Source organism: Syzygium oleosum, unplaced genomic scaffold (genome assembly GCF_021117445.2).
Source record: "Syzygium oleosum isolate NSW1041296 unplaced genomic scaffold, Sole_v2.1 Sole_v2.08, whole genome shotgun sequence".
Taxonomy (NCBI): domain Eukaryota; kingdom Viridiplantae; phylum Streptophyta; class Magnoliopsida; order Myrtales; family Myrtaceae; genus Syzygium; species Syzygium oleosum.
Window position 1 is genome coordinate 5,616,176 of NW_026607492.1, and position 21,661 is coordinate 5,637,836.

Consider the following 21,661-nt stretch of genomic DNA (forward strand, 5'->3'; position numbering starts at 1 on the left):
TCGACCGTTCTCAATGACCACTTTTTGCCTTTGCGTTGTATATATCTTGATCGGTCGACATTGATTAATAGGATTTTCATCAGGAAGACCATCGGTTGAGAAAGATTGGTTCCTAAAAGAGGTGTTTGATTGGTACTGCACTTAGTTATCGTAACGTTCATCGGGTCGAAGAATCATTAGCTTGTGGCCTCATACGGTTCATGTTCGTCGATTATTAAACTCTCTAGGGTCAGAATTGGCGAAAGAAAGGTAGAAATCGGCACTCATGTTAGAACTTGGTATAAAGGTTTTCTAACTCTACTGTCTTTTACCACAGCAAAACTCCATTACTTGTCAGAAGCTTCGGCTCAGGACATGGTGCAAATGGCCAAAGGCAAATCGCTTTAAATATTCCTTTTGGATTTTTATCAAGAATTCCTAACCCGCAAATGGGATTCAATGAGCCTTTCACATGCGAAGTCGACATTAAAGTGGAGCATCCTTGCACAGAGGCCTCCCATCAACATGCAGATTCCATTTGTTTTCTCTCATTCCATCACCATCAACGATTCCAGTTCATTTACCAATCAGGCCAAAAAGAAGGCGAATCGCACTGAGCCGTGAGAATACCAACAAGTGAAGAAACTATGGATGACTTGCGATGATTATTACCGTAAACTCATCAACCAACAAAAAATCTGCGGATAGAAGTCATTCGACATCCCAGAAATTCACACAGCGAGTACTGCACAAACAAAACACAAGTTTCGCAACTGAACATAGAAATCGGAGCGAGATTGTGACAGGAAAAAGAATCGAATAATTGATACAAGAGCACCTCCATTTAAAACTCCAAAAGAAGAAAAAAAGAGTGGGACGGGAACGATTTTGAAAGCGACGTTCGTTTTGGGCATCTGATCTCCTCAACTTTGCTCCTTTCAGATACCTTGGAAGTATGATGACCCCCGTATATTTATCCTAACGCCTACATTTCAACCATTTCATATCTCATGGAATAAAAGCAGACCCAGAGAGAGAGAGAGAGAGAGAGAGAGAGAGAGAGAGAGAGAGAGAGAATCACTTTCTGATCTAAAAGAAATGGGGAAGGTCAACGGATGCTGCTATAAAGATCCACCAATTTGTCATCATAAAGTGATCATGAGCTGGACTGATAGAAAAGCATAGATGCGATCCATGCAAGAAAGGTTTTTTCTCTCATTAAATGCGGTTCATTAATACATAGAATTATCAAAGTCAAGAATTGCAGACGACACGTGGACAAACACAAGAACTAGATCACCATGACGCCAATCGGGCGGTACTGGACGGTCTGATGCTTCGCAAAGAAAGTCTTGTCACTTGGCACAGCAAATCAGTAACGGCATCTTCTTCTAAAAGCAAAGCAAGAACGGAGGAGATACAGGCAGAGCAACCGGCTGTTCTGTCTTCGAGCTATTATCAATCACAATATGGAGCAGGCTTTTTGGGCTTTGCTCTTCTTTTTCTTTTGTTTGGGTGGTTGAAGCACAACTCTTATGGCTTGATCAAACACTGCCTTCACATTCTGCAGTCACAAAGCGTGACCATGTCAAAACAAGACCGATGGAGGTATTGCAAAAAAAAGACATTAAGTTTTACTTCACATGCACAAGTACCTGCTGTGTCTTTGAGCTGCACTCGATATATGCAGGTGAGCCTATCAGCTTTCTCAACTCCTCTCCCTAGAAGAAAGGATAAATCAATTATCAGAACTCAGATAGGGCACAAAAGTTGGAAAGAGAAGTCACTTGTGAGAAAAAATCCCAGTATTAACAAGTACCTGAGCTGTAGTAATTGGCACTGCACCAGGATGATCTATGAAAAACTGCTTATCATCTCGAAGATCTGGTAAGATTTCATTCAACACCCAAAACAACCAAGTTATTTACAATTAACAGAGCCACCATAAAAGGCAGATTAGAGTTTCAACAATTGCTGTAATTTGTAGACTGAATCTAAGCTCAAAGTTTATCTTCAATCACCAAAGTGAAAAATGCTATCACAGGTAGAGAGGTACACATTTGCCATAAATAAAACAGGTAGAGAGGTACACATTTACCAAAAACTAGTTGCAGTATTCAGGAGACAAAACGTGCAAGAGCAAAGCCATCACTATGGAAAAACATAAGGTAGCATGATAGACAAGTAATTCATCTTCATCAGCATGTCATGCCACCAGCTTATTCAAGACTCTGAAAGTCCTCAAACTATCTTGCCTTTGTCATTATGACAATTAGGAAAGTAATTTATGCAACTTCTGACGCTTTCTACCAAGTTATGTGCATAGATGAAGAGCAGTGACTTCATGACAGATACCACCAGGATCCAGGAACCATCAGTCCAAATGTTTAGCTGAGAGTTACTAAAAATTTTGCTGGTGCCTGAGGCATAAGGTGTCTTCTACACTTGTAGACAGTCTTATGAGGACAAATCATATTCGAAACCATAAAATCAAATTTATGGCCTCTAAATATGACACAATTGGAATATCAGTAACACCATAACCTATTAACTGCTTCAAAGTATGAAAAAAAATCAAAATGATGCCACGGAAGAAATGCTCTTGGCCATGTTCTGACCGAATAAAGCCTATTGATGCGCTGTCGATTCTTGAGCAAATGTCAACACAATGAGTTGGAGATCCTAAGTTCACAACCTAAATTCTAGAAAATGTGAAAGATGAATAAAATGCATGAACTTAAACCAGTGATAATATGACAAAGGAAGGGTCAACGATGCAGAATTGGAAACCCAAACATCTCATCATACAGTTCAAACCAACAATCCAGAATAAAGCTTGTGGGCTTGTGGCAACTTCATTGCTATTACATCAATTAACCCCAGAAACACTTCAGGAAAGAAAATGAAAGAGAGGTAAAGTAAGTGCAACATAGCATTACCGCAATATATAGATACAGATGGAGACATGAAATAAGTAGCATAAGAGTAGAAGAGTTGCCCCTGTATGGTAATGAGAAGTGGTCTTACCAAGCTTTGTCCCAACAAGAACAATTGGGACACCAGGTGCGTAATGCTTCAACTCCGGAATCCACTGGTAATGAAAACAAAGATGCAGACAGATTTATCAGCAATGGAGAGAGAGAGAGAGAGAGAGAGAGAGAGAACTTCATTTGTCTGACCTTCTTAGAGACATTTTCATAGCTGGCCTTGCTAATGAGAGAGAATGCTAGAATGAAAACATCTGCCCCGCGATAGCTCAAAGGTCTTAGTCTGTTGTAATCCTCCTGTCCTGTTCCACACAAAAGAAGAATTAATCCAGGAGGCAAAAGCAAAATATCTAAGCTAACAAAGAAGACACGGAGTCAATCAAAGAAAATGACCTGCAGTATCCCACAGTCCCAGGTTGACAGTGCTTCCATTGACAACCACATTAGCACTAAAGTTGTCGAAGACGGTGGGCACATAATCCTATTTTCAACAAAAGAGTCCAGTGAGAAGATTCCAAAGCTCACATGTTGAAAGAAAAAAAAAGATTGTGTTCCACGGCAAACTCATCCAACGACACGATACAAATTAAGCCATATAGAACCACGAGTCCACGACTTGATCAGTTGGCGCGCGCGCGCGCACGCACACACACAGAGAAGGCATGCGCAGCTGCGGGTGTATCCAAAGTTCACCCACAAGAATATAACAATGACGCGGAACCAACCAATGAACCTAGAACCCAGTTCCAAAATTCACCATATCTCTTTACCTTCAACCACTACTCTTTTCTATAACTGTCACAGGAAACAGATGCATTCAAATCAGGCCAAGATGCAGCCCACCAAAATAGTGCTATTCAGATAATGCTGCCATCAACCAAGACAAAAGAAGCAGCTAGGAAAAAAAATCTGCCGTAAACCATATGCGCCGAATTCAAATATAACTTTCAGACTTCAATCGACAACATCCAAACAAAATCTAACCCGCAGCTCAGATTCACAAAGGAAGACAGAAAAGATAAAAGGGCATAAAACAAAAGCCAAAATCTTTCAAACAAAAAAAGAAAAGAAAAGAGAAAAAAAGAACAAAGAAAGCATACAGAAAGAAAGAAAGAAATGTTCCGTCTTTCGTTATTACCGACATAGCTACCAAAATAACAACGAATCTCACCTGCATTCCCAAGAATCCTAAAAAGAAGAAGCACCGATAATTCAACAAAAGGAGGAACATTTGCAAGATTCGATCGAGAGGCCGGGCTCACCGTGGGGAAGGTGTTGCTGGTGTAAGAGATGAGCAAGCAAGTCTTGCCCACCGCCCCGTCGCCGACCGTCACGCACTTTATGAACCTCGACGCGCTCATCCTTCCCAACCCTGCCGGAGAGAGAGAGAGAGAGACCGAACAAGCAGCTCCCTCGGATCTCCTCCTCCGTCCTTCCCCGGGGACGACAATCAAATCGCGCGACAAGGAGAGCCCCCCCCCCCCCCCCCGGCTCCCTCTCAACAAAGAAGAAGAAGAACAACGCCGCCTCCTCCTCCTCCTCCGCCGCCGCCGCCGCCTCTCCTCCTCCTCCACATCCACAAGCAACGGGGAAGGGAAGGGGGGGATAAACCCTAAAGCTCCGAAATGCGGGATGCGATCGAGGGCGGCGAGATCGAATTTGCGATGAAGCGCAGGAAGAGAGAGAGAGGGAGGGAGGGAGGGAGGGAGTTGCAGAGGATTTCTGGGAAGTGAAGAGAGAGAGAGAGAGAGAGAGAGAGGAAGAGGAAGAGGAGTTCGTTGTTGTTGTGCGGGAAAAGATGCAGTTGAAGCGTTCGTTGAGCGAACCGATCGACGCCAACAAATCCACCTCCTCCCCCCCCCCCCCCCCCCCCAATCCCCTCCTTCTCATCTGTCTTTCCCCTCTGTCCTTTTCTGTTTCTTTCCTCTCTCCCTCTCTCTCTCTCTCTCAATCTATTTTCCTTCCTTTTTTTTCTTTTTCTTCTGAAAATCCTCTTTGGTTTTTTTTTTGTTTTCATATTCTTGACCATTTGACTTTTTGGAGCATCATTGGTTCTCCTCTAAAAACGCCGCGAAAACAAAAAAAAAATGCCAAACCGGTAATTTTACAGTTTGCTAGTTTTCATAAAATTTTATTATCGAATTTCTGAATCGGATGACACGTGACAATTGACGGATATACTAGTTTAAGGGTTTCACCCCTTTATTTATCATGGGTGTACCAGTTTGTGATTTTTCATGGTATTAATCCAATTTAACGGAGGGTAAATTTGACACAAATGTACCAGTTTGAGGTTTTATGGGTGTAGCAGTTTGTGATTTTTCGTTGTATTAATCCAATTTAACGGAGGGTAAATTTGACACAAATGTACCAGTTTGGGGATTTTGGTGGTAAAAAAATTAATTTGACGTATATTTATCACGGGTGTACCGGTTTAGGGTTTTTGGTGGTAAAAAAATTCGTTTGGGGTAAATTTGTGACAGGGCGTATCGTTTTGAGATTTTTCGTGATATTAACCCTCATATTTTTTACCGTTTGACTTTTTGGAGCATCATGGTTCTCATATAAAAAAATATTTTATAACTGGCCGTAGATTATCACTTATTAAATAACCACTTAAATAATTTGGAGATTTCGAACCATTTTATATTGACAACTTGATACACTTTCTGGGCATTATCTTCGCTAGAATAACAGGTAGGAGTGTTAAAATTCTCAACGGAGATTCGCGCACGAGCATGAACGTCTTTTTTTCTTTCTGTCTTAACAAAAGGGAATGTGCGAGTTGGAGTTCGCGTAGAATTTCTAAGAACGCACCGAAAATCGAATGATTTCATGTCGAGCATGTTTATTAACTCGTTAATATAATCCTTTGCAAGCAGGTGCATGGCATTGCTTTATCTTTCATTAGGTTTAAATATAAAAAAAAAACGGATCAAAAGAAATTGTCTTATTTAGGTTGCTATTTCATATAAGAGTAAGTAAATTTGAAGAGATTATTAAGTTATGAAAATAAAAGTTGGCAAGTTAGCACAAAAATGTCTAATTTGTGAACTATAAAAGAAAACAATGGGCAATATAATAAAAGAGTCGGTAAATTGCCAACAAATAACCTAAAAAAAGAAACGCCTGTCATTTTCTATTTAATAATTTTGCGACGCTTACCAACAATTAATGCAATTTATCGGCACAATAAATAAAAAAAATCCGTATTTTTGGACGCGGAAATAATATAAATTTTTTTTTTCAATTTAATAGGCGTGTTCTCCAACTTATGGTATTTCCCTCCGCTACTAATTCACAGGAGCTCATAAGCCTCCGCAAATTCGGATCGCTTCTCGACCTGGTCATCTCCCAAATTTAGTTGCTTGGAAGAGGGAAGAGGGAAGAGGATCAAAGAAGGTAACGACATTAACGGAATTCACAACACCATTCACTTCAAAACAGGACAAGATCAACGCCTCCTCCCCCCCCCCACATCTTACGCTCTGAAGTGACTAATGGCCTCACACACACCTCTTTGAACTACTCTCTTCTTCTTCTGCATCACCTGCATTGCCACCTTTTCACAGTTTTCAGCATCCCCACAGCTTCAGGAAATGATCTTTCGCGCGGCAGTTTTCCGGGTCGATTCATGCTGGCGCATCTTCATCTGATTCCGCAAGAAAGTCTCGATCATTCCCCATCAGCAGCAGACTGTTTTGAGCAAAGATTAGTAGCTTTTTATTCCCAGGATGCAAGAACAGAAGATGTGGAAACTAGGCCAAGCGTTTCTTGTGGCGTTCCTGGCTTCCGTCTCGGCGCTCCCTGCGGTGGCCGGCGAAGCTCAAGGAGTAACTTATGATGGGAGGTCTTTGATCATCAATGGAAGCAGAGAGCTTCTCTTCTCGGGTTCCATCCATTACCCGCGTAGTATCCCCGAAGTAAAAAGTTCGCGTGTTTGTTTTTTGTTTACTCGAGGTCGTTTCCTGCTCGGGTTTGGAAACTGACAGATGCCGTTCCGTTTCTCCTACCAGATGTGGGGAGACATCCTACAGAAGGCGAAAAAGGGCGGTCTCAATGTGATTCAGACTTACGTCTTTTGGAACATTCATGAACCGGTGCAGGGTCAGGTAACACTTCAGCATTCGCTGGTTTTCCTTATTTCATGAGCTGTTTTTAGGATTTAAGAGGTTACGCGGTTTGAGCTGATCCTGCAGTACAATTTCAATGGGAACTATAATTTGGTCAAATTCATCAAAATGATCGGCGAGCTAGGAATGTATGCAACGCTAAGGGTCGGTCCGTTCGTAGAAGCTGAATGGAATTTCGGGTATGATCTCATTTCGCTACGCATTTTCCTCTTGAGTCTTTTAGCTATCGTGTATTACAATGGTGTTCTATGCAGAGGCTTCCCGTATTGGTTGAGAGAGGTACCGAACATCACGTTTCGGACCGACAATTCACCATTCAAGGTAAATTATGCTCTTGACAGTTCTTTCAGAGGGAGTGAGCATGCCTAACGAGGTTCAGAGTTTCTTCTGATTTGCAGTACCACATGAAAAAGTTCACCAAAGTAATTATAAAGAAGATGAAGGATGAGAAGTTGTTTGCTTCTCAAGGCGGCCCCATTATCTTATCTCAGGTTGAGCTTTACTTTTAATCGAACCCCACAAGAAAGTCGGAGTGTTGCACTTAAAAGAAATCCAGAAGATCTTATGCTAGAGCAAGAAAATTCAATTTTCGTCATTGACGAGTGCAGATCGAGAACGAGTACACCAACATTCAGCTGGCTTACAAAACTCTAGGAACTCGATACATCCAGTGGGCGGGAACGATGGCTGTGGGGCTCAAAACGGGAGTTCCGTGGGTTATGTGCATGCAGAAGGACGCTCCCGATCCCGTGGTACGATATTTTTGTTCGTTCCTGATGTGTCATCTATTGACGGCGAATGCCTAAGCATTTTGTAACATGCCAAGAAACAAACATAAAGTGCAGATCAACACGTGCAACGGCAGAAACTGTGGGGACACCTTCACTGGCCCGAACAGTCCTGATAAACCTACGTTGTGGACCGAGAACTGGACTGCTCAGTGAGTATTTCCAAAACATCAGATTTTTCTCCTCCGTATATGTTCCACCGCCTTAGCAGATAAAAATCGTTGTAACATAGATGCCACTCTTTAACTACGCATAAGTTCCGTACTGTCTAAGTAAGATCTGTTTACAGTTGCTCAAGATATGCATTAACCGAGGCAATGGCCAAATAACAGATACAGAGTGTTCGGTGACCCCCCATCTCAAAGGTCCGCTGAAGATCTCGCATACTCTGTCGCTCGTTTCTTCTCCAAAAAAGGCACTCTGGCGAACTATTACATGGTATGTTAAGCCCGTGTCCACAGAATTAACATGAACTGTAGTAAGTCAATATGGTTTATGATCCTTTTGGTACAATGGACTTCGTGTATCGTTGTGTCTGGCAGTACTATGGTGGAACAAATTTCGGCAGAACGGCTTCCTCTTTCGTAACAACTCGATATTATGATGAAGCTCCTATGGATGAATATGGTTAGTCTTCCTGATTCTTTGTTCGATTGAATCTCTGTTTGTCCATAAAAAAAGGACATACCATTATGCCATTCCTATTCTCTGGACCTAACGGTTCTGCCTCAGAAAATTTTTTCTTTCCAATGGATAGTCATCGAGAAAATTCACAAAGCTTACCAGCTAAGGCGATTATTTTCTTTAGTATATGACTAGGTTGAATCATTGAATAAGCTTCTACTAAACCAGCGATTTACTATGTGTAGGTCTGTTGAGGGAACCGAAATGGGGTCACTTAAGAGACTTGCATTCGGCTTTGAGATTGTGCAAGAAAGCCCTGCTTTGGGGGACTCCCTCGATCCAAAATTTGGGAGAAGGACTCGAGGTATAGAAATAGGAAACAAAAGCGCGAGCCAAACCTGAAACCAGATATATTCAGTAAATTCAGCTTACTCTCCCACGGAGTTGCGACAAAACTGAGCGAATTTTACATTGCAGGCCCAAGTCTACGAAAAACCAGGAACTAGCATCTGCTCTGCCTTTCTATGCAACAATAATACTCGGCTTCCCAGACTGATGATGTTCAAGGGCATCGAGTATTACCTGCCCCAGCGATCTATTAGCATCCTTCCCGATTGCAAAACCGTGGTCTATAATACGGGAATGGTAACACTGGAGACGTGATCTTGTTTCTTCCGCTCGAGCGAATTTTAGTGAGATCTATGTAAGTTGTAATATGTCTATGCATTATCAGGTTGTCTCGCAGCACAATTCGAGAAACTATCATCAATCAGAGATGGCTAACAAGAATTTACAGTGGGAAATGTGGCGGGACAATATTCCAACGACTGGCGATGCTCCTATTAAGTCAAAGAGTCCTCTAGAATTGATGAGCACGACAAAAGACACGACAGATTATCTGTGGTATGCCACCAGGTAAGCAAATAAGCATTACTCCAAGAAGTAAAAATTGTGAAGCTAAAATGCATCCTAAGTTACCATACTAATTAGTAGAACTTCAATATGTCCTTGCTTGTCGTTTGACAGCATTGAATTGTATCACACCGACTTACCCTTTAGAAAGGACATCATTCCAGTCCTTCAGGTGGCGAATCTCGGCCACTTGATGCATGCCTTTGTCAACGGAGAGTATATAGGTACTGAATTTTATACATAGTCTTGTTGTTTCGACGGGTTTTCGGCAAAAGGGATACTTGTCCAGACATTCTCTGGACATCTGGTACGGTACTCGAGAAGGAGGCTGTGAGAAATACTCAGTAATCTTTCAACTTCTCACGAGTGCATTTCAACTGCTTCATAGGGTCCGGTCATGGAAGCAACATAGAGAAGAGCTTCGTCTTACAGAAACCAATCGAACTAAAGCCTGGACTCAATAACATATCTCTGCTGGGTGCGACAGTTGGTTTTCCGGTAATAATGCAGTCGAATCCTTCTACTATCTTGGAGCTCTTTTCTCCTTTAAATCGCATACATGACGTGACAGATGTGTTGTCCTTCCCAATCTTCATTATGCTTCAGGATAGCGGAGCCTACTTGGAGGACCGGTTTGCCGGAGTCCACCAAGTGACACTCAAAGGCCTCAACACTGGGACCCTCGATTTGTCGCTCAATGGATGGGCACATAAGGTAATCAAATCATTGCTACTTTTTCACACGAAAATCTCTGGACACGAACACGATGCCAAGCTCAGTTCTGATGCTGCAGGTAGGCTTGGACGGTGAAAAACTCCGTGTCTACATACAAGGGGGCTCTCACAGGGTACAGTGGGCGAAAGCTAAAGGACTCGGACAATCTCTGACCTGGTACAAGGTACATCAGAGACAAAATTTCCCATTTTATTGCTAAATGAAGAAGAAGAAGAAGATTCATGTGAAAATGTTCTGATAGATTTTAGCCGATTCCTAGGCTTATTTCGATGCTCCTGAAGGAAATGATCCTGTTGCGATGCAACTTGGAACGATGTCGAAAGGCATGGCTTGGGTCAATGGCAAGAGCATTGGCAGATACTGGTCGTCTTACCTGTCTCCTCTAGGAAAGCCTTCCCAGGATGTGTAAGTATTTCTCTGATTCAATCATAATTTGCAGAAAAAAAGAAAAAACAGAAAATAGATGACTTCTTTTGCAGATACCATGTTCCGAGAGCGTTCCTGAAGCCGACAGATAACCTTCTCGTTCTGTTGGAGGAAATCGGAGGAAATCCTGAAGGTGTTCAGATCTTGACAGCGAACCGAGATGTCATCTGTAGCTTCATCAGTGAGAGCAATCCTGCCACCGTGAAATCGTGGAAAACGAATGGTGGTCTGATTCGAACCGTTGCAGATGACGTGAAGCCGAGGGCTCATTTGCTGTGTGCGGAGGACAAGAAGATCATCGAGGTTGAGTTCGCGAGCTATGGCAATCCGTTTGGCTCTTGTGGAAGTTACAGCGTTGGGAATTGTTCGGCAGCTAAGAGCCAGAAAGTCGTTGAGCAGGTCTCTCTCATTCTCTCTCACATACGCACGCGGGCGCTACGACGTTTATCTTGCACAGTTATGTCACAGTGAATAAAATGCTGCACAAACACGCTCAGCAGAAAACGTCTTTTTTTAGAGCTGACCAGCAGCTTGTGCACTAAGCTCTTGTCCACACATTGTGTGTCCGAGCAGCGCTGCCTGGGAAGAAGCAAGTGTTCCGTGACGGTGGAGCAAAAGAATTTCGACGAGGCAGGCAATCTGTGCCCCGACGTGTCGAAGACGCTGGCTGTTCAGGTGCGCTGCGGCGACGGAAAGAGCTCGCCGAGCAAAGCCGGAGAAGGTAGAGATTCGTAAGAACAGGACAGGACACGGGACCTCCAGGAACGAGTTCATTGTAGTTTATGGACTTTGGGAAAGTTTGGAGCAATACAGTGAACACGGGGCTCACGAAACTGTCCCAGGACCGTGTCTGAATTTCAGCTCCCACTTCCCGCACGTAGAGATATTGGGGGAAGGAAAATTTTGTAGGATCTACTTGGACTAAAGTATGCCTTGAAATGTTCAGATTGTTTGTTTTCTTGGTAGAAAACAGAGCAGCTTCCACCCATTAATGGATCAGACGTCTCAAATCTTACAATGTGATTTGCAACGCGCTAACTATACATAAACTATAAAAAAAAAATGGTGCGTAAAGCTTTCTTTATGCAGTTACTTAACAAGTGTCTGTCAAAGAAAGTTTCTTATTGTTAAATGATGTAACTTTTATGTTTTATCTTAAAAATATAACTTTTTACACAAAATCAACAGTGGGCCGGTTCTGGAATCGACAGTTTTTATACCGATGGGCTTGGTTCTTGGTTCCAAATCAGGAGTCATGGCGTCGGTTATTGTTTCTAGGCGAGGAACCGATCACCTCTAATGTGTATGCTTGCGTGCTGGAGATCATATGAGGTCCACAGTAGATCAAATTGCTGCATATTTATATAGTGATGAAAATAATACATCCTTTCTCAATTAAGAATATGTCATCCCTCTCAACTTCTGATTGAATCTAAAATCAAATTGAGAGAAGCGATCTTTATTGGCTTGCCATAATCGTATTTATTATTTCGTCGGTTCGTGTTAACGGTAAAATATAATATCTTTTAATTAGTGTGAATTATATATCAATAATATCGGAATACCACAAGTACCATAACATTCCTCCGGCGCTCTCTTTACCGTCACAACTTTTTTTTAATCACTTGAGTGCTGCTTTAATGAAAAAATCGATCACTTCAGTACCATTGATGATCTGCGTGGCTGGAAAATCCGACGTGGCATCAATGTATTATACAATGTCCGACGTGGCTCACTAACAAAACAAGGTCGGCAAGTGTGTGTAAAATGATACTGTTTTTCACATATTTGCCCCAAATTAACGAAGCGTGGCAAAAATAACTATGTTCTTTAAACCCTAATTGCCAAATCGAGGAATTGGGGTAGAACTAACTTATGAAATTCGGACATGCGAGCGATGCTCCTTCGAAGAGAAGGAGCCCTGAAGGCGCAAACTTTGTCATGAGAGAGACGATTTTGGAGGCTTCCGGAGATTTCCGAGCTCAAAGTCTTGCGATGAGGAGGGCTTATGTCGACAGGTTGAGTTGATGAAAAGCATTTTCAAAAAAAATATTTTCCTAGTCAACAGAATACTTTTACTTAAATTTAGGACAACGATTACTTTATTAAAAAATCAGAAAATTTTTATAAAGAATATGACTAGATACTGGTTTTTGGACACGAGAATCCCAAAGTTGGTTTCTAGGTCCTGGCGTTCAAGACCAGGGTCTCCGGAGGCTCGGTTTGGGCCCCCTATGCCCTCGCTTGTGTCCATCAAGGCCGGGCCCAAGCCTTGGTGCCCTTGCCCAATGCCTAACACCCAAGCCTGGGTCCATAAAGGAAGTGCTGAGGTCCCCAACGCTCGAGCTTTGATCCCAGCACTTGGGTTCGGATCCTTTCTGTGCATAGATCCTTGCCGCTCGGACTGGGGTTATTGGTTGATGAAGCGTTTGTTCTTACAAAACCCGTGCGCGGATCCTAAACATCAAGGACTCGGGAACGCGTTTCCAAGCAGAGAGTTTCAAGTTAAAGCGCCGTTACCTAATCATATTTTTGGAAATTTTTTTCTAATTTTTCAAAAAAAATCATTTTCTTGAATTTAAATATAAGTTTTCCGTTGACTTTTCTTCCTGGAAAAATGAGCAAAATACGAAAATATATTTTTCGTAAAAAAACGGAGCCACGGTAATATATTTTTTTCCCGAACGATGTCAGATTGCATCATATTTTCAGATTTTTTGTGATATTTTTTTTTTAGTTCGAGTCCATGTGTTCAACGGTACTCTCGCGGCACACCCGAACATAACCCTCCCGCATCGGCTTGTCACGTACGCCTCTCGAAAACCCGCGCCTCTCTCCTCCTCTCTCTCCAATCCCGCCATTTTCATTCCTCTGCAGTCGCCGTTCGCTTCTCGCTCGCTGCACGGGACGGCATCGATCCCAGCCGCTTTCCATCCTCCTCTGCGCCTCCTCCTCCTCCTTCCCTCTTCCCCCCCTCGTTCCGCCGTGCGATTCGATTTGGGGATTTTTCGCTTCTCCGGCGAAGCGGCCCGACGGGAGCGGGCGCTTCGCCGCCCCTCGCCGAGCGCCGGCGATGCGGTGAGCCGGGGCGTTCGGCGATCGCCGGATCTCGGCGTTCGGTGATGGGCAAGAGAGACGCGGTTGTTGTCCTGTCGTCGGACGACGGGGGCGATGAAGGTGAAGGTGTGTTGAGCTCGAGTCGGAGCTGCTCGAGGCCGACGGTGAAGTCGCTCGTTACTCCGTCGGAGCCGAGAAGAGCGAAGAAGAAGCCTCGGGTTTCGGGCTCTCGATCCCGATCGTCGTGTAGACGGTCATCTGTCGTGGACGAGGTATGGTTGCGCCGACGTCATTCTGTTTCTTCGTGATCGTCCGTTTCTTCCGGCTAGGAGAAGGGCTCTACCTCCTTTGTTTTTTGTTGTTATTGCATTGGAAGTTAGTGCGAGTGCTTCGTCTTAGCGTGCGTCTGTCTCTTGGTTTCTGGTTCTGGAGATTTGTGGTCGCTGGTCAGTGGTGGTGGATAGTGAGACTTAAGCTGCTTGAGGAATTGCCTGGTTTTAGCACCGCTTCTTCAACGCACTTGCTTTGCCGACAAAATGGAGTGATAATGTCGCGTTTAGTCTGAATAAGGAATGGCCGCAATAGAAGTAGTTCATGAGGTGAAATAAAAGAAAAAAATTGAAATTGATCCTGCTACTGGACTTTCTGAAATTTTGGGTTTAACCTATTGCAGTTTCAGTTTTTAAAGGAAGACTTCAATGAAGTATTCACTGGTGCCAAGGTAACAACGGGTATGCCCTTGTTTTTATTTTTATTTTTTTGTAATATTTATCGTTCCCTAGTTTTAGTATGCACCGTGTTGTTGCTTAGGAAGCATTAATTGCTGCTTGCATATTTTATTTGGGTGACATCTAGTAATTGTGGAAGGCTCTCAGTGTTCACCAACTGAAATGGATTGTTAACTGCCCTGTGAAATGTGACATAAAGAGACGCAATTTTGCATGCCAGTTGTTACATCCTTAGCTGGTCTTTTGAACAAGACTTGATACAGGGTGAGCCTTGAGGGGCGAAAGTGCAATCTTAGAAGGAAGTTTTTTAAAACACTGAGAAAGGATTATGACCTAGCAAATAGAGATGATTTAGTACTGTCATCGAGGGGTATTCACTAAACAAAAGCTTTACAGTCTTTGATTGTGCTTTATGTTATCATTCAGGTGTTTAAATGATATTGGTACCTTTTATTCTTTTAGTTCGAGCTTCAGACTATATTTTGTTTCACAAATCTCTTTTGTTTGTTGTGGTGCGTTTTCTATTGTTTCCTTTATCCGGTAGCCCTTAGTTGTTTCGAAATGGTATGTGGAGCAGGTTTTGGTAGGACCATTGCCAAGGAGTCATGGGTTGATAAGTATAAACCATGTACTTTAGAAGAGCTTGCAGTACACAAGAAAAAGGTTGATCCAGCTTTCTCAATTTTTGTGTATGAGACTGAAGGTCATGATATTGATTATTCTTTGATTGTAGGTTGAAGAAGTCAAATCATGGTTTGAGGAAAGATTGATTACTTCAAAGGTACTTCTGTTATTCATGAGAGCTACCAATATGAAATGTCCACCCTCTAAAAGGACTCACTTAGTTGTAAACTTGTTCAGGACAAACCTTCTTAGCAATACTTTTGACAAAGGTTTATGAACTGTTGTGATCTGGTGCTATCTTTGCATGTGGGTGTGTTTGAGATTGATGGGTGATTCTGCGGCTGTTGAACTAAGTGATGGATGGTCATAAGAGTGTGTATAATACAATGTAAGCTGTTTCGAATTTTCACCTTTTGCTTATTCTAAGCAAATGTTTGACTCTCAATGCGGGTACAAATTTCATGTGCACATAAACTGAAGCTTCCTTAAATGATGATGACGACGGTGGTGGTGATTGTAATAATTGTTATGTTCCATGTGGCTCTGGTGTCTTCCATGAAATGTTACATAACGGTAGCCATTCCAAAGACAGATCTAGATCTCCTAGAAATAGGGATGTTTTAGCAACAAAGTTTTGTTCCCTTTTGCAAAATAGAATAATCACTACAAGGACAACCCGTGGAAAATTATTTCTCCTTTCCCTTCCTTGTGGAAATTAATGCTCTGCATTCTTAATTTGCAGGATAACCTTGGTGATCATGTTCTTATTATTACTGGGCCAGCTGGTGTAGGAAAATCTGTATGTCTTCCTTTCTCTTATTTTAAATGAGTATCTTAATGAAGATGTGACCTTTAGTCATATCTCCAGTTCAAGCATACTTATTGAAATTATATCGGGTGAATATATTGATGCATTTTCAGTTCAGCATTCTTGTGTCTGAAGTGGTATAGTTACGAAGTTGGACTTGGAGACACTAGTTTCAGACCACAAACATTGTTGGATTTGACTGGTTTCTTTGTGGTTTATTTCTAATCCAATGTGAAGTTGGTCCAAGCCTTGGAAATATTTTGCTGGCCGTAACTGGATGTGCCCATGAAAATTACTCTCTCTATAATCTCTCAGGCAGATTATGCAGAAACCGCTTCTACTATTTTATCATGCCTAGCTTTAAGGTCTGTTTGGATAGACTTTTAGGGCGCACATGGAATCCATTCTGGAGTAGAAATTCTGCTCTAGAATGCATTCCGGAACATAAATGCGTTTGTTAAAAAATTTCCGGAATGCATTCTGGAGCAATTTTTGCATTCTGGAATAAAAATGCGTTTGTTAAAAATACTTGATTCCAGAATGCATTCTTGATTCCAGAATGCATTTTTAATTCCAGAATGAGTTTTGGGCAAGAAAAAAAGAAGCTACTTTTTGTAGCTTCTCTCTTCCAGAATGCATTCTCCCTATTTTCTCTCTTTTTCTCACTAAATTTTTTTTTTCAGAAAATGCATAAAAATTGAAAAATTCCAGAAAAATTCATAAAAATTTCCAGAAAATAAAAAAAAGTTAGATTTCGAGAAAATAGAAAATTTGGTGAATTTTTTTCAAAAAATATAAAAAAATCAAAAATTTCAAAACTTCACGGAATGGCTTAGAATACCTTTGGGCACCCACTTTGAGTGAAATTTAATTTTTTTGATATGCCCAAAAAAAAATCAAAAATCAAAAATTTCAAAACTTCACAAAATAGCTTAGAATACCTTTGGGCACCCACTTTGAGTGAAATTTAATTTTTTTGAGGTGCCCAAAAAAATCAAAAAATAATAAAAAAATAAAAAATAGATTTCTGTTCTAGAAATCAATTTTTGGAGCAGAATTAGTCATGTTTTATTAAACAGATTTCTCCTCCAAAAATCAATTTCTGGCAAGAATTCCGGAAATCAATTTCTGGCAAGAATTTGATTTCTGGAGCAGAATGGTTACCATTCGCGCCCTTACTTTTTCTTAATCTAGATCTGGCAGCGGATGCACTTTGACTTTTTTTTATAGCACTAAGCCCTTGAGGCTTCCATGATTTACAAATATCGACACATAGATGCACGTGTATTTTTTTCACAATCTTTTAAAACTTGGAATTTTTTTTTAAATTTGGCGAGAAAGCCAAAATATACTCTCCACTTGAACTTAATTCTAAACGAACAAGCCCTTATTATCTCCCTATGATTGGATCTCTACCTGGTAGTGTGGACAAAAGGTGTAGAAAATTACAATTGCTAGTTTTCTATATGATTGACATGGACTTGTCACTAACTTTTTCTAAATCCAGGTTTGTTGTTCATAGTGCAGCATATTAATTTTTGAGTTTTTAAACTGGTCTGCTGCTGTCTGCTGAATAAATACACGTTCTTGGAATTTCCTATAGTCCCCTGAATCCGAGGAAAAGTGTATTTTGGGGCATGCAACCAATCATTTGGCATAGTGGATAATGATGCTTTTTGTCTGCCCCTGCCTGCATTTTATTTCTCGTTTGATTCTCCTAACCTTCTGGTATCTGATAAAGGAAAATATACTCTTTTATTTGTCACCTGAGTGGACTATTGTCTCATGACTTCTGCACTTAGTGTTGGCACCTATAAGTTCAAGCATTGCAATGTTGAAATTAGAGATCTGTTGTGCAGGCTACTATTTATGTTGTTGCGTCTCACCTCGGAGCCACATTGTGTGAGTGGAACACACCTACTCCAACAGTCTGGAAGGAATATGTCCATAACAGTAACAAAGGTATATCAACATTAGTTGGTTTACTGAATCTCTTATGGTTAGGTTCTGTCTGTGAACACATGTCACTCCCTCTTTTTTGCCTGGACTCTCTCCTGCTCAGAAACATATCTGAACAGGCTGCAATTTTGCTCCTGCATGAGGGTAAAAGTATGTGGACACTGCTGTCAAACTGACAATTAAGATTTGTAAAATTGCCTTCTTTATTGATGAGTTATTTTGATCTACTGTCAGGGCAGTATACATCTAAGTTAGATGAGTTTGAGGCTTTTGTTGAGAGAACAAGAAAGTATGGAGTGATTTCTCAATCATCTGCCGGAGAGTCAAAATCATCAGCAATACTCCTCATTGATGATCTACCGGTGACGCATGGGAATGTTGCACGTAGAAGACTGCAGAACTGTCTACATCTTCTTGTGCAATCTACTCATATACCAACAGCTATTCTAATAACTGATTATGGTCAAGTGGATTCAGCTGACAGGGAGGCACGATTCTTAGAGGAACTCCAATTGTCCCTTGAAAGTGCTGGAGCTCGTAAAGTCAGCTTCTTGAACTAGTTCTACAATTATCCTTGAATAATATACTTTTTTTGCTCATGCGTGCCTGACGTGCAGCCTATCTCCTTGAAATTCTCAGATTGCATTTAATCCTATCACCAGTAATGCCATTAAGAGGATACTTTCCAAAATATGCAGCCAGGAGCAGTGCAATGTGACTTCTGAACAGATTGATTTAATAGCGAGGGCAAGTGGAGGTGACGTCCGACATGCAATCACATCCTTACAATTTTTCTGTCTTAAGGCGGACTGGCCATCCTTATCTTTGTCAAGTCCAACGACGGTACATGATCTTCATTTTGGCAGAGATGAGACAATCTCTCTCTTCCATGCCTTGGGAAAGTTTCTGCATAACAAAAGAGAGAGTGCTTCTCCATCGTGTACGTTTTGATTAAGGCTTAAGAATTATTGTGATTTTTTTTGGATATATCTAGCTTTAGCCCCATGATGGCACTGTCTTCTCCAGTCACTGCACTCACAATCTTCTTATCATGATATATTGAGGGGAGACATGTTTGCGTGTGCTTGTGCTGTCTGCATGTGACTTAGTAGATTGTAGGTAAGTTGAATGTTACTGCATGGCATGTTTCTGTGTGATTACCTGAGTGCCAGCTTTTTTTCGTTTTGCAGGGAAAGATGCACATCCCATACAAGAGAAATTTATGAGATTACCCTTAAAGATGGATGCTCCAGAGAAGGTCCTTTCTCAGGCACATGGGCAAGCAAGACCAATTGCTGATTTTCTGCATGAAAATGGTACTCCCTTTCCAACATAGCTGTACTCTCTTGAAAAGCAAAGACGCAAGGTTGCTAGCAACCACCATACTACCGCTGATGGACTCTTTCTATAACTCCTATTGCAGTTTTAGACTTTCTTAATGAGGAGGCTGTGGATGATGCCTCAGCTGTACTTTCTTATTTGGGTGATGCTGATGTGCTCTTGCACAGTTTTCGTGGAGCAGTAGCTAGAAATTATGAGGCAGAGGGTGTTGTACAGTCAGCTGCTGCTTCAATTGCTGTTCGAGGGGTGCTTTTTGGAAACTCTCATCCATTGCCCCCCAGGTATCCCTTTATACATACTAAGCATGCTATTTATGTTTGGCTTTTTTTTTCTTTCTGTTTTCTATTTGAGTAATTTCAAATGTTTACACAAGCTACCTGCCGATTCATTATGAGGTGCAGGTGGCATGCCATTCGTAAGCCAAAACTCTGGCAGAGTGAGAAATTGTCTTTGCACAATAAGGTATGATTGGCGTTAGTCCTTTGCATCTTCTGTTTGTTTTATCATGGAACTCTCTAGTCATTACAATAGTTGTTAATCTACTTTTTTTTTTGAGGATATCTGAAATTGAAAATCTCAAAGTCAGTAGAAGCATGACCTTCAAGCAAACGTGTGTCCTTCAAGTGAATGCTCATTCACTAAGCTCATTATCTTCACAGATTATAACTCCTTTGGCACGCTAATTTGGCATGCTCGCGGCTTGTCTTGCGCCCCTTCTAAAGCTTATTGAACTGTAGCATTCAGTTTATGTATCATCAAGAAAACAATCCCAAGTTTGCTGGGTCTACTCATGCTGCCTGCATCCATCTGCAACAGCAGAATTTTTCCTCTAGTTGTTAGACTTTGCAAACATGATCTTCTGCTTTTGTCGTTCGAACTTCCTTGAGTAAGTTGCAAGTAATTCCCCACTTTTCGCATGGTTTAATAACTGAATTTCCTATTGCTGTTTTATAAACAAACCCTGGACCTTGAAAGCAGGCAATGCTTTATTTGTTGTTTTCTAAATCAGCCATAACTACTATACTCATAAGGATCGGAGACACTTATCTCGCTCTACAATATCCACTGATACCCCTCCTTCCCTGGTTGGCATAGAAAGCATGTTGGATGAATTTTATCCATTATTTTTCTGGCCATGCAAAATTTATGCTTGGAAATCTTGTCACGGTTTGGCTGCAGGATGAGATGTTAAGACAGAGATTCATGGTTTATAACGGAGTTAGCTCAAGTGATACGTCAGTAATAGCTACTGAGTACGTGCCTGTGTGTAAATGGCTTCAGCATAGGGTTCCTAGGGGACTCCAAGCTCATGAAGTGACGATGCTGAGCACTGAGATTGAAGATGGGATGAGTTTAGATGACCGAGAGGTGGAGACATCTGATGATGAGATTGAGGAGTGGTGAGTTGGAGCCTGGTTAGGTCGCTATAATATGCAAGAGCTCCGTGGTTTGCTTCGCCAATATGTACAGTGTCCTCATTATGGGTCTGTATGTGTGTTAGTGCTTGCATTAGACATCCAACTCGTAATCACAACAACCCGATTGGAAGTGGAGCTTTACCAACTGAGCTATATTTGCCTTGGCAAGTGGAGCAATTTACAGAGTTCCTTGTATAGCATTAGGTTGAGTTAAAATTTTGGAGTTTTTCTGTGTATTTCGTCCTTTACTTCTTGATGGAAAATTAAATTGTATGTGGAGCAAAACGAAAAGGGAAAATCAAATCGTAGGGTCTTTTTCGATCTTGACCAGTTATGAGTGAATGAACTAAAAATCCTTTCTTGAGCCATCTGTTAAACGTAATACAGCTGCATGATGCTGGCGAAATCTGCTCACTGCAGTTACCTTAGCAAGATGTGAAATGCGCATCATTCTGTTTGCAACTGATAAATAGATTTACTATCTCCTATTCCCCGTTCGGTACAGAAGGTGCTGGGGCGTTGCCCATGTTTCTGTTCAAGCTAATTGTGTCGATACTTCATGTGGAAAATCAACGCGTGGGAAGGACAGGATTAGCTGTGAATGAATGGATCTTGGAGCTGTCTCATTCACCGTGTCTCGAGCCGAGACGAATGATTGCCAATTCACCATCGATCGGTGAAAGAAGCGACGATAAGAAACGTCCCCCTGGCCCCTCCCCTCTCTCTACATGCTTTCGTGTGCATGCATTGGCAATGCCTTGCAAAAATTCACTCTGCAGCCTTCTGCGACAAAGCCTGCAATCAGCATATGTTGTCTGCCACTCCTTTTTGAGCTTCATACCGCTATAGTCGTAGGCAGGCACGTACTAAGCATCAATCCATAAAAAAACAAAAAGAACAATTCATCGTGCGAATTCACCTTCCACCGAGAAAATTGCATACCTTGCATAACTGGAAAAGAAGTAAAAGTGAGCTGGGCAACACCCAAGTGAGTTAATGAATATTATATAAGTTACTAGCTTGAAGCATCAACGAGGCCTATTAGCTCAGTTGGTTAGAGCGTCGTGCTAATAACGCGAAGGTCGCAGGTTCGAGACCTGCATGGGCCAAAACCTTTTCTTTTTGAATCTTCCACTGTCCCT

The 21,661-nt window shown here is 41.6% G+C and overlaps 3 protein-coding genes and 1 non-coding gene across 7 annotated transcripts; 3 read left to right on the forward strand and 1 right to left on the reverse strand.

Annotated features, from left to right (window-relative positions):
* Positions 1-1,174: 1,174 nt before the first annotated feature.
* LOC115687712 (rac-like GTP-binding protein RHO1) lies at positions 1,175-4,507 on the reverse strand. The gene is made up of 7 exons (XM_030613355.2): positions 4,229-4,507; positions 3,360-3,447; positions 3,159-3,268; positions 3,007-3,070; positions 1,799-1,863; positions 1,635-1,700; positions 1,175-1,543 (listed from the first exon to the last, which is right to left on the reverse strand). The coding sequence occupies exons 1-7, from the start codon at positions 4,325-4,327 to the stop codon at positions 1,442-1,444; spliced, it is 594 nt and encodes a 197-aa protein (XP_030469215.1). The 5' UTR covers positions 4,328-4,507; the 3' UTR covers positions 1,175-1,441.
* A 2,161-nt stretch (positions 4,508-6,668) lies between these two features.
* On the forward strand, positions 6,669-11,578 carry LOC115687521 (beta-galactosidase 13-like). The gene is made up of 19 exons (XM_030613127.2): positions 6,669-6,889; positions 6,983-7,078; positions 7,166-7,278; positions 7,354-7,420; positions 7,498-7,590; positions 7,708-7,851; positions 7,945-8,039; positions 8,220-8,325; positions 8,430-8,514; positions 8,757-8,875; positions 8,989-9,156; positions 9,245-9,426; positions 9,538-9,647; positions 9,812-9,921; positions 10,030-10,137; positions 10,217-10,321; positions 10,418-10,563; positions 10,638-10,983; positions 11,158-11,578. Exons 1-19 carry the CDS (start codon positions 6,701-6,703, stop codon positions 11,317-11,319), a joined length of 2,544 nt encoding a protein of 847 aa, XP_030468987.1. The 5' UTR covers positions 6,669-6,700; the 3' UTR covers positions 11,320-11,578.
* A 1,787-nt stretch (positions 11,579-13,365) lies between these two features.
* On the forward strand, positions 13,366-20,887 carry LOC115685094 (cell cycle checkpoint protein RAD17). 4 transcript variants are annotated; one of them, XM_056314120.1, is made up of 12 exons: positions 13,366-13,913; positions 14,315-14,372; positions 14,947-15,032; positions 15,103-15,150; positions 15,736-15,792; positions 17,661-17,763; positions 17,995-18,302; positions 18,400-18,700; positions 18,951-19,076; positions 19,184-19,382; positions 19,503-19,563; positions 19,761-20,107. In XM_056314120.1, exons 1-12 carry the CDS (start codon positions 13,707-13,709, stop codon positions 19,782-19,784), a joined length of 1,578 nt encoding a protein of 525 aa, XP_056170095.1. In that variant the 5' UTR covers positions 13,366-13,706; the 3' UTR covers positions 19,785-20,107. The 4 variants fall into 4 exon arrangements, with proteins under 4 accessions (XP_056170095.1, XP_056170096.1, XP_056170097.1 ...); XM_056314121.1 differs by lacking the exon at positions 19,761-20,107 and adding an exon at positions 20,388-20,887 and having other exon boundaries at positions 13,367-13,913; XM_056314122.1 differs by lacking the exon at positions 19,761-20,107 and adding an exon at positions 20,111-20,274 and having other exon boundaries at positions 13,367-13,913.
* A 667-nt stretch (positions 20,888-21,554) lies between these two features.
* On the forward strand, positions 21,555-21,628 carry TRNAI-AAU (transfer RNA isoleucine (anticodon AAU)). Its single transcript has one exon. It is a non-coding gene; the product is annotated as a tRNA-Ile (tRNA).
* Positions 21,629-21,661: the final 33 nt, after the last annotated feature.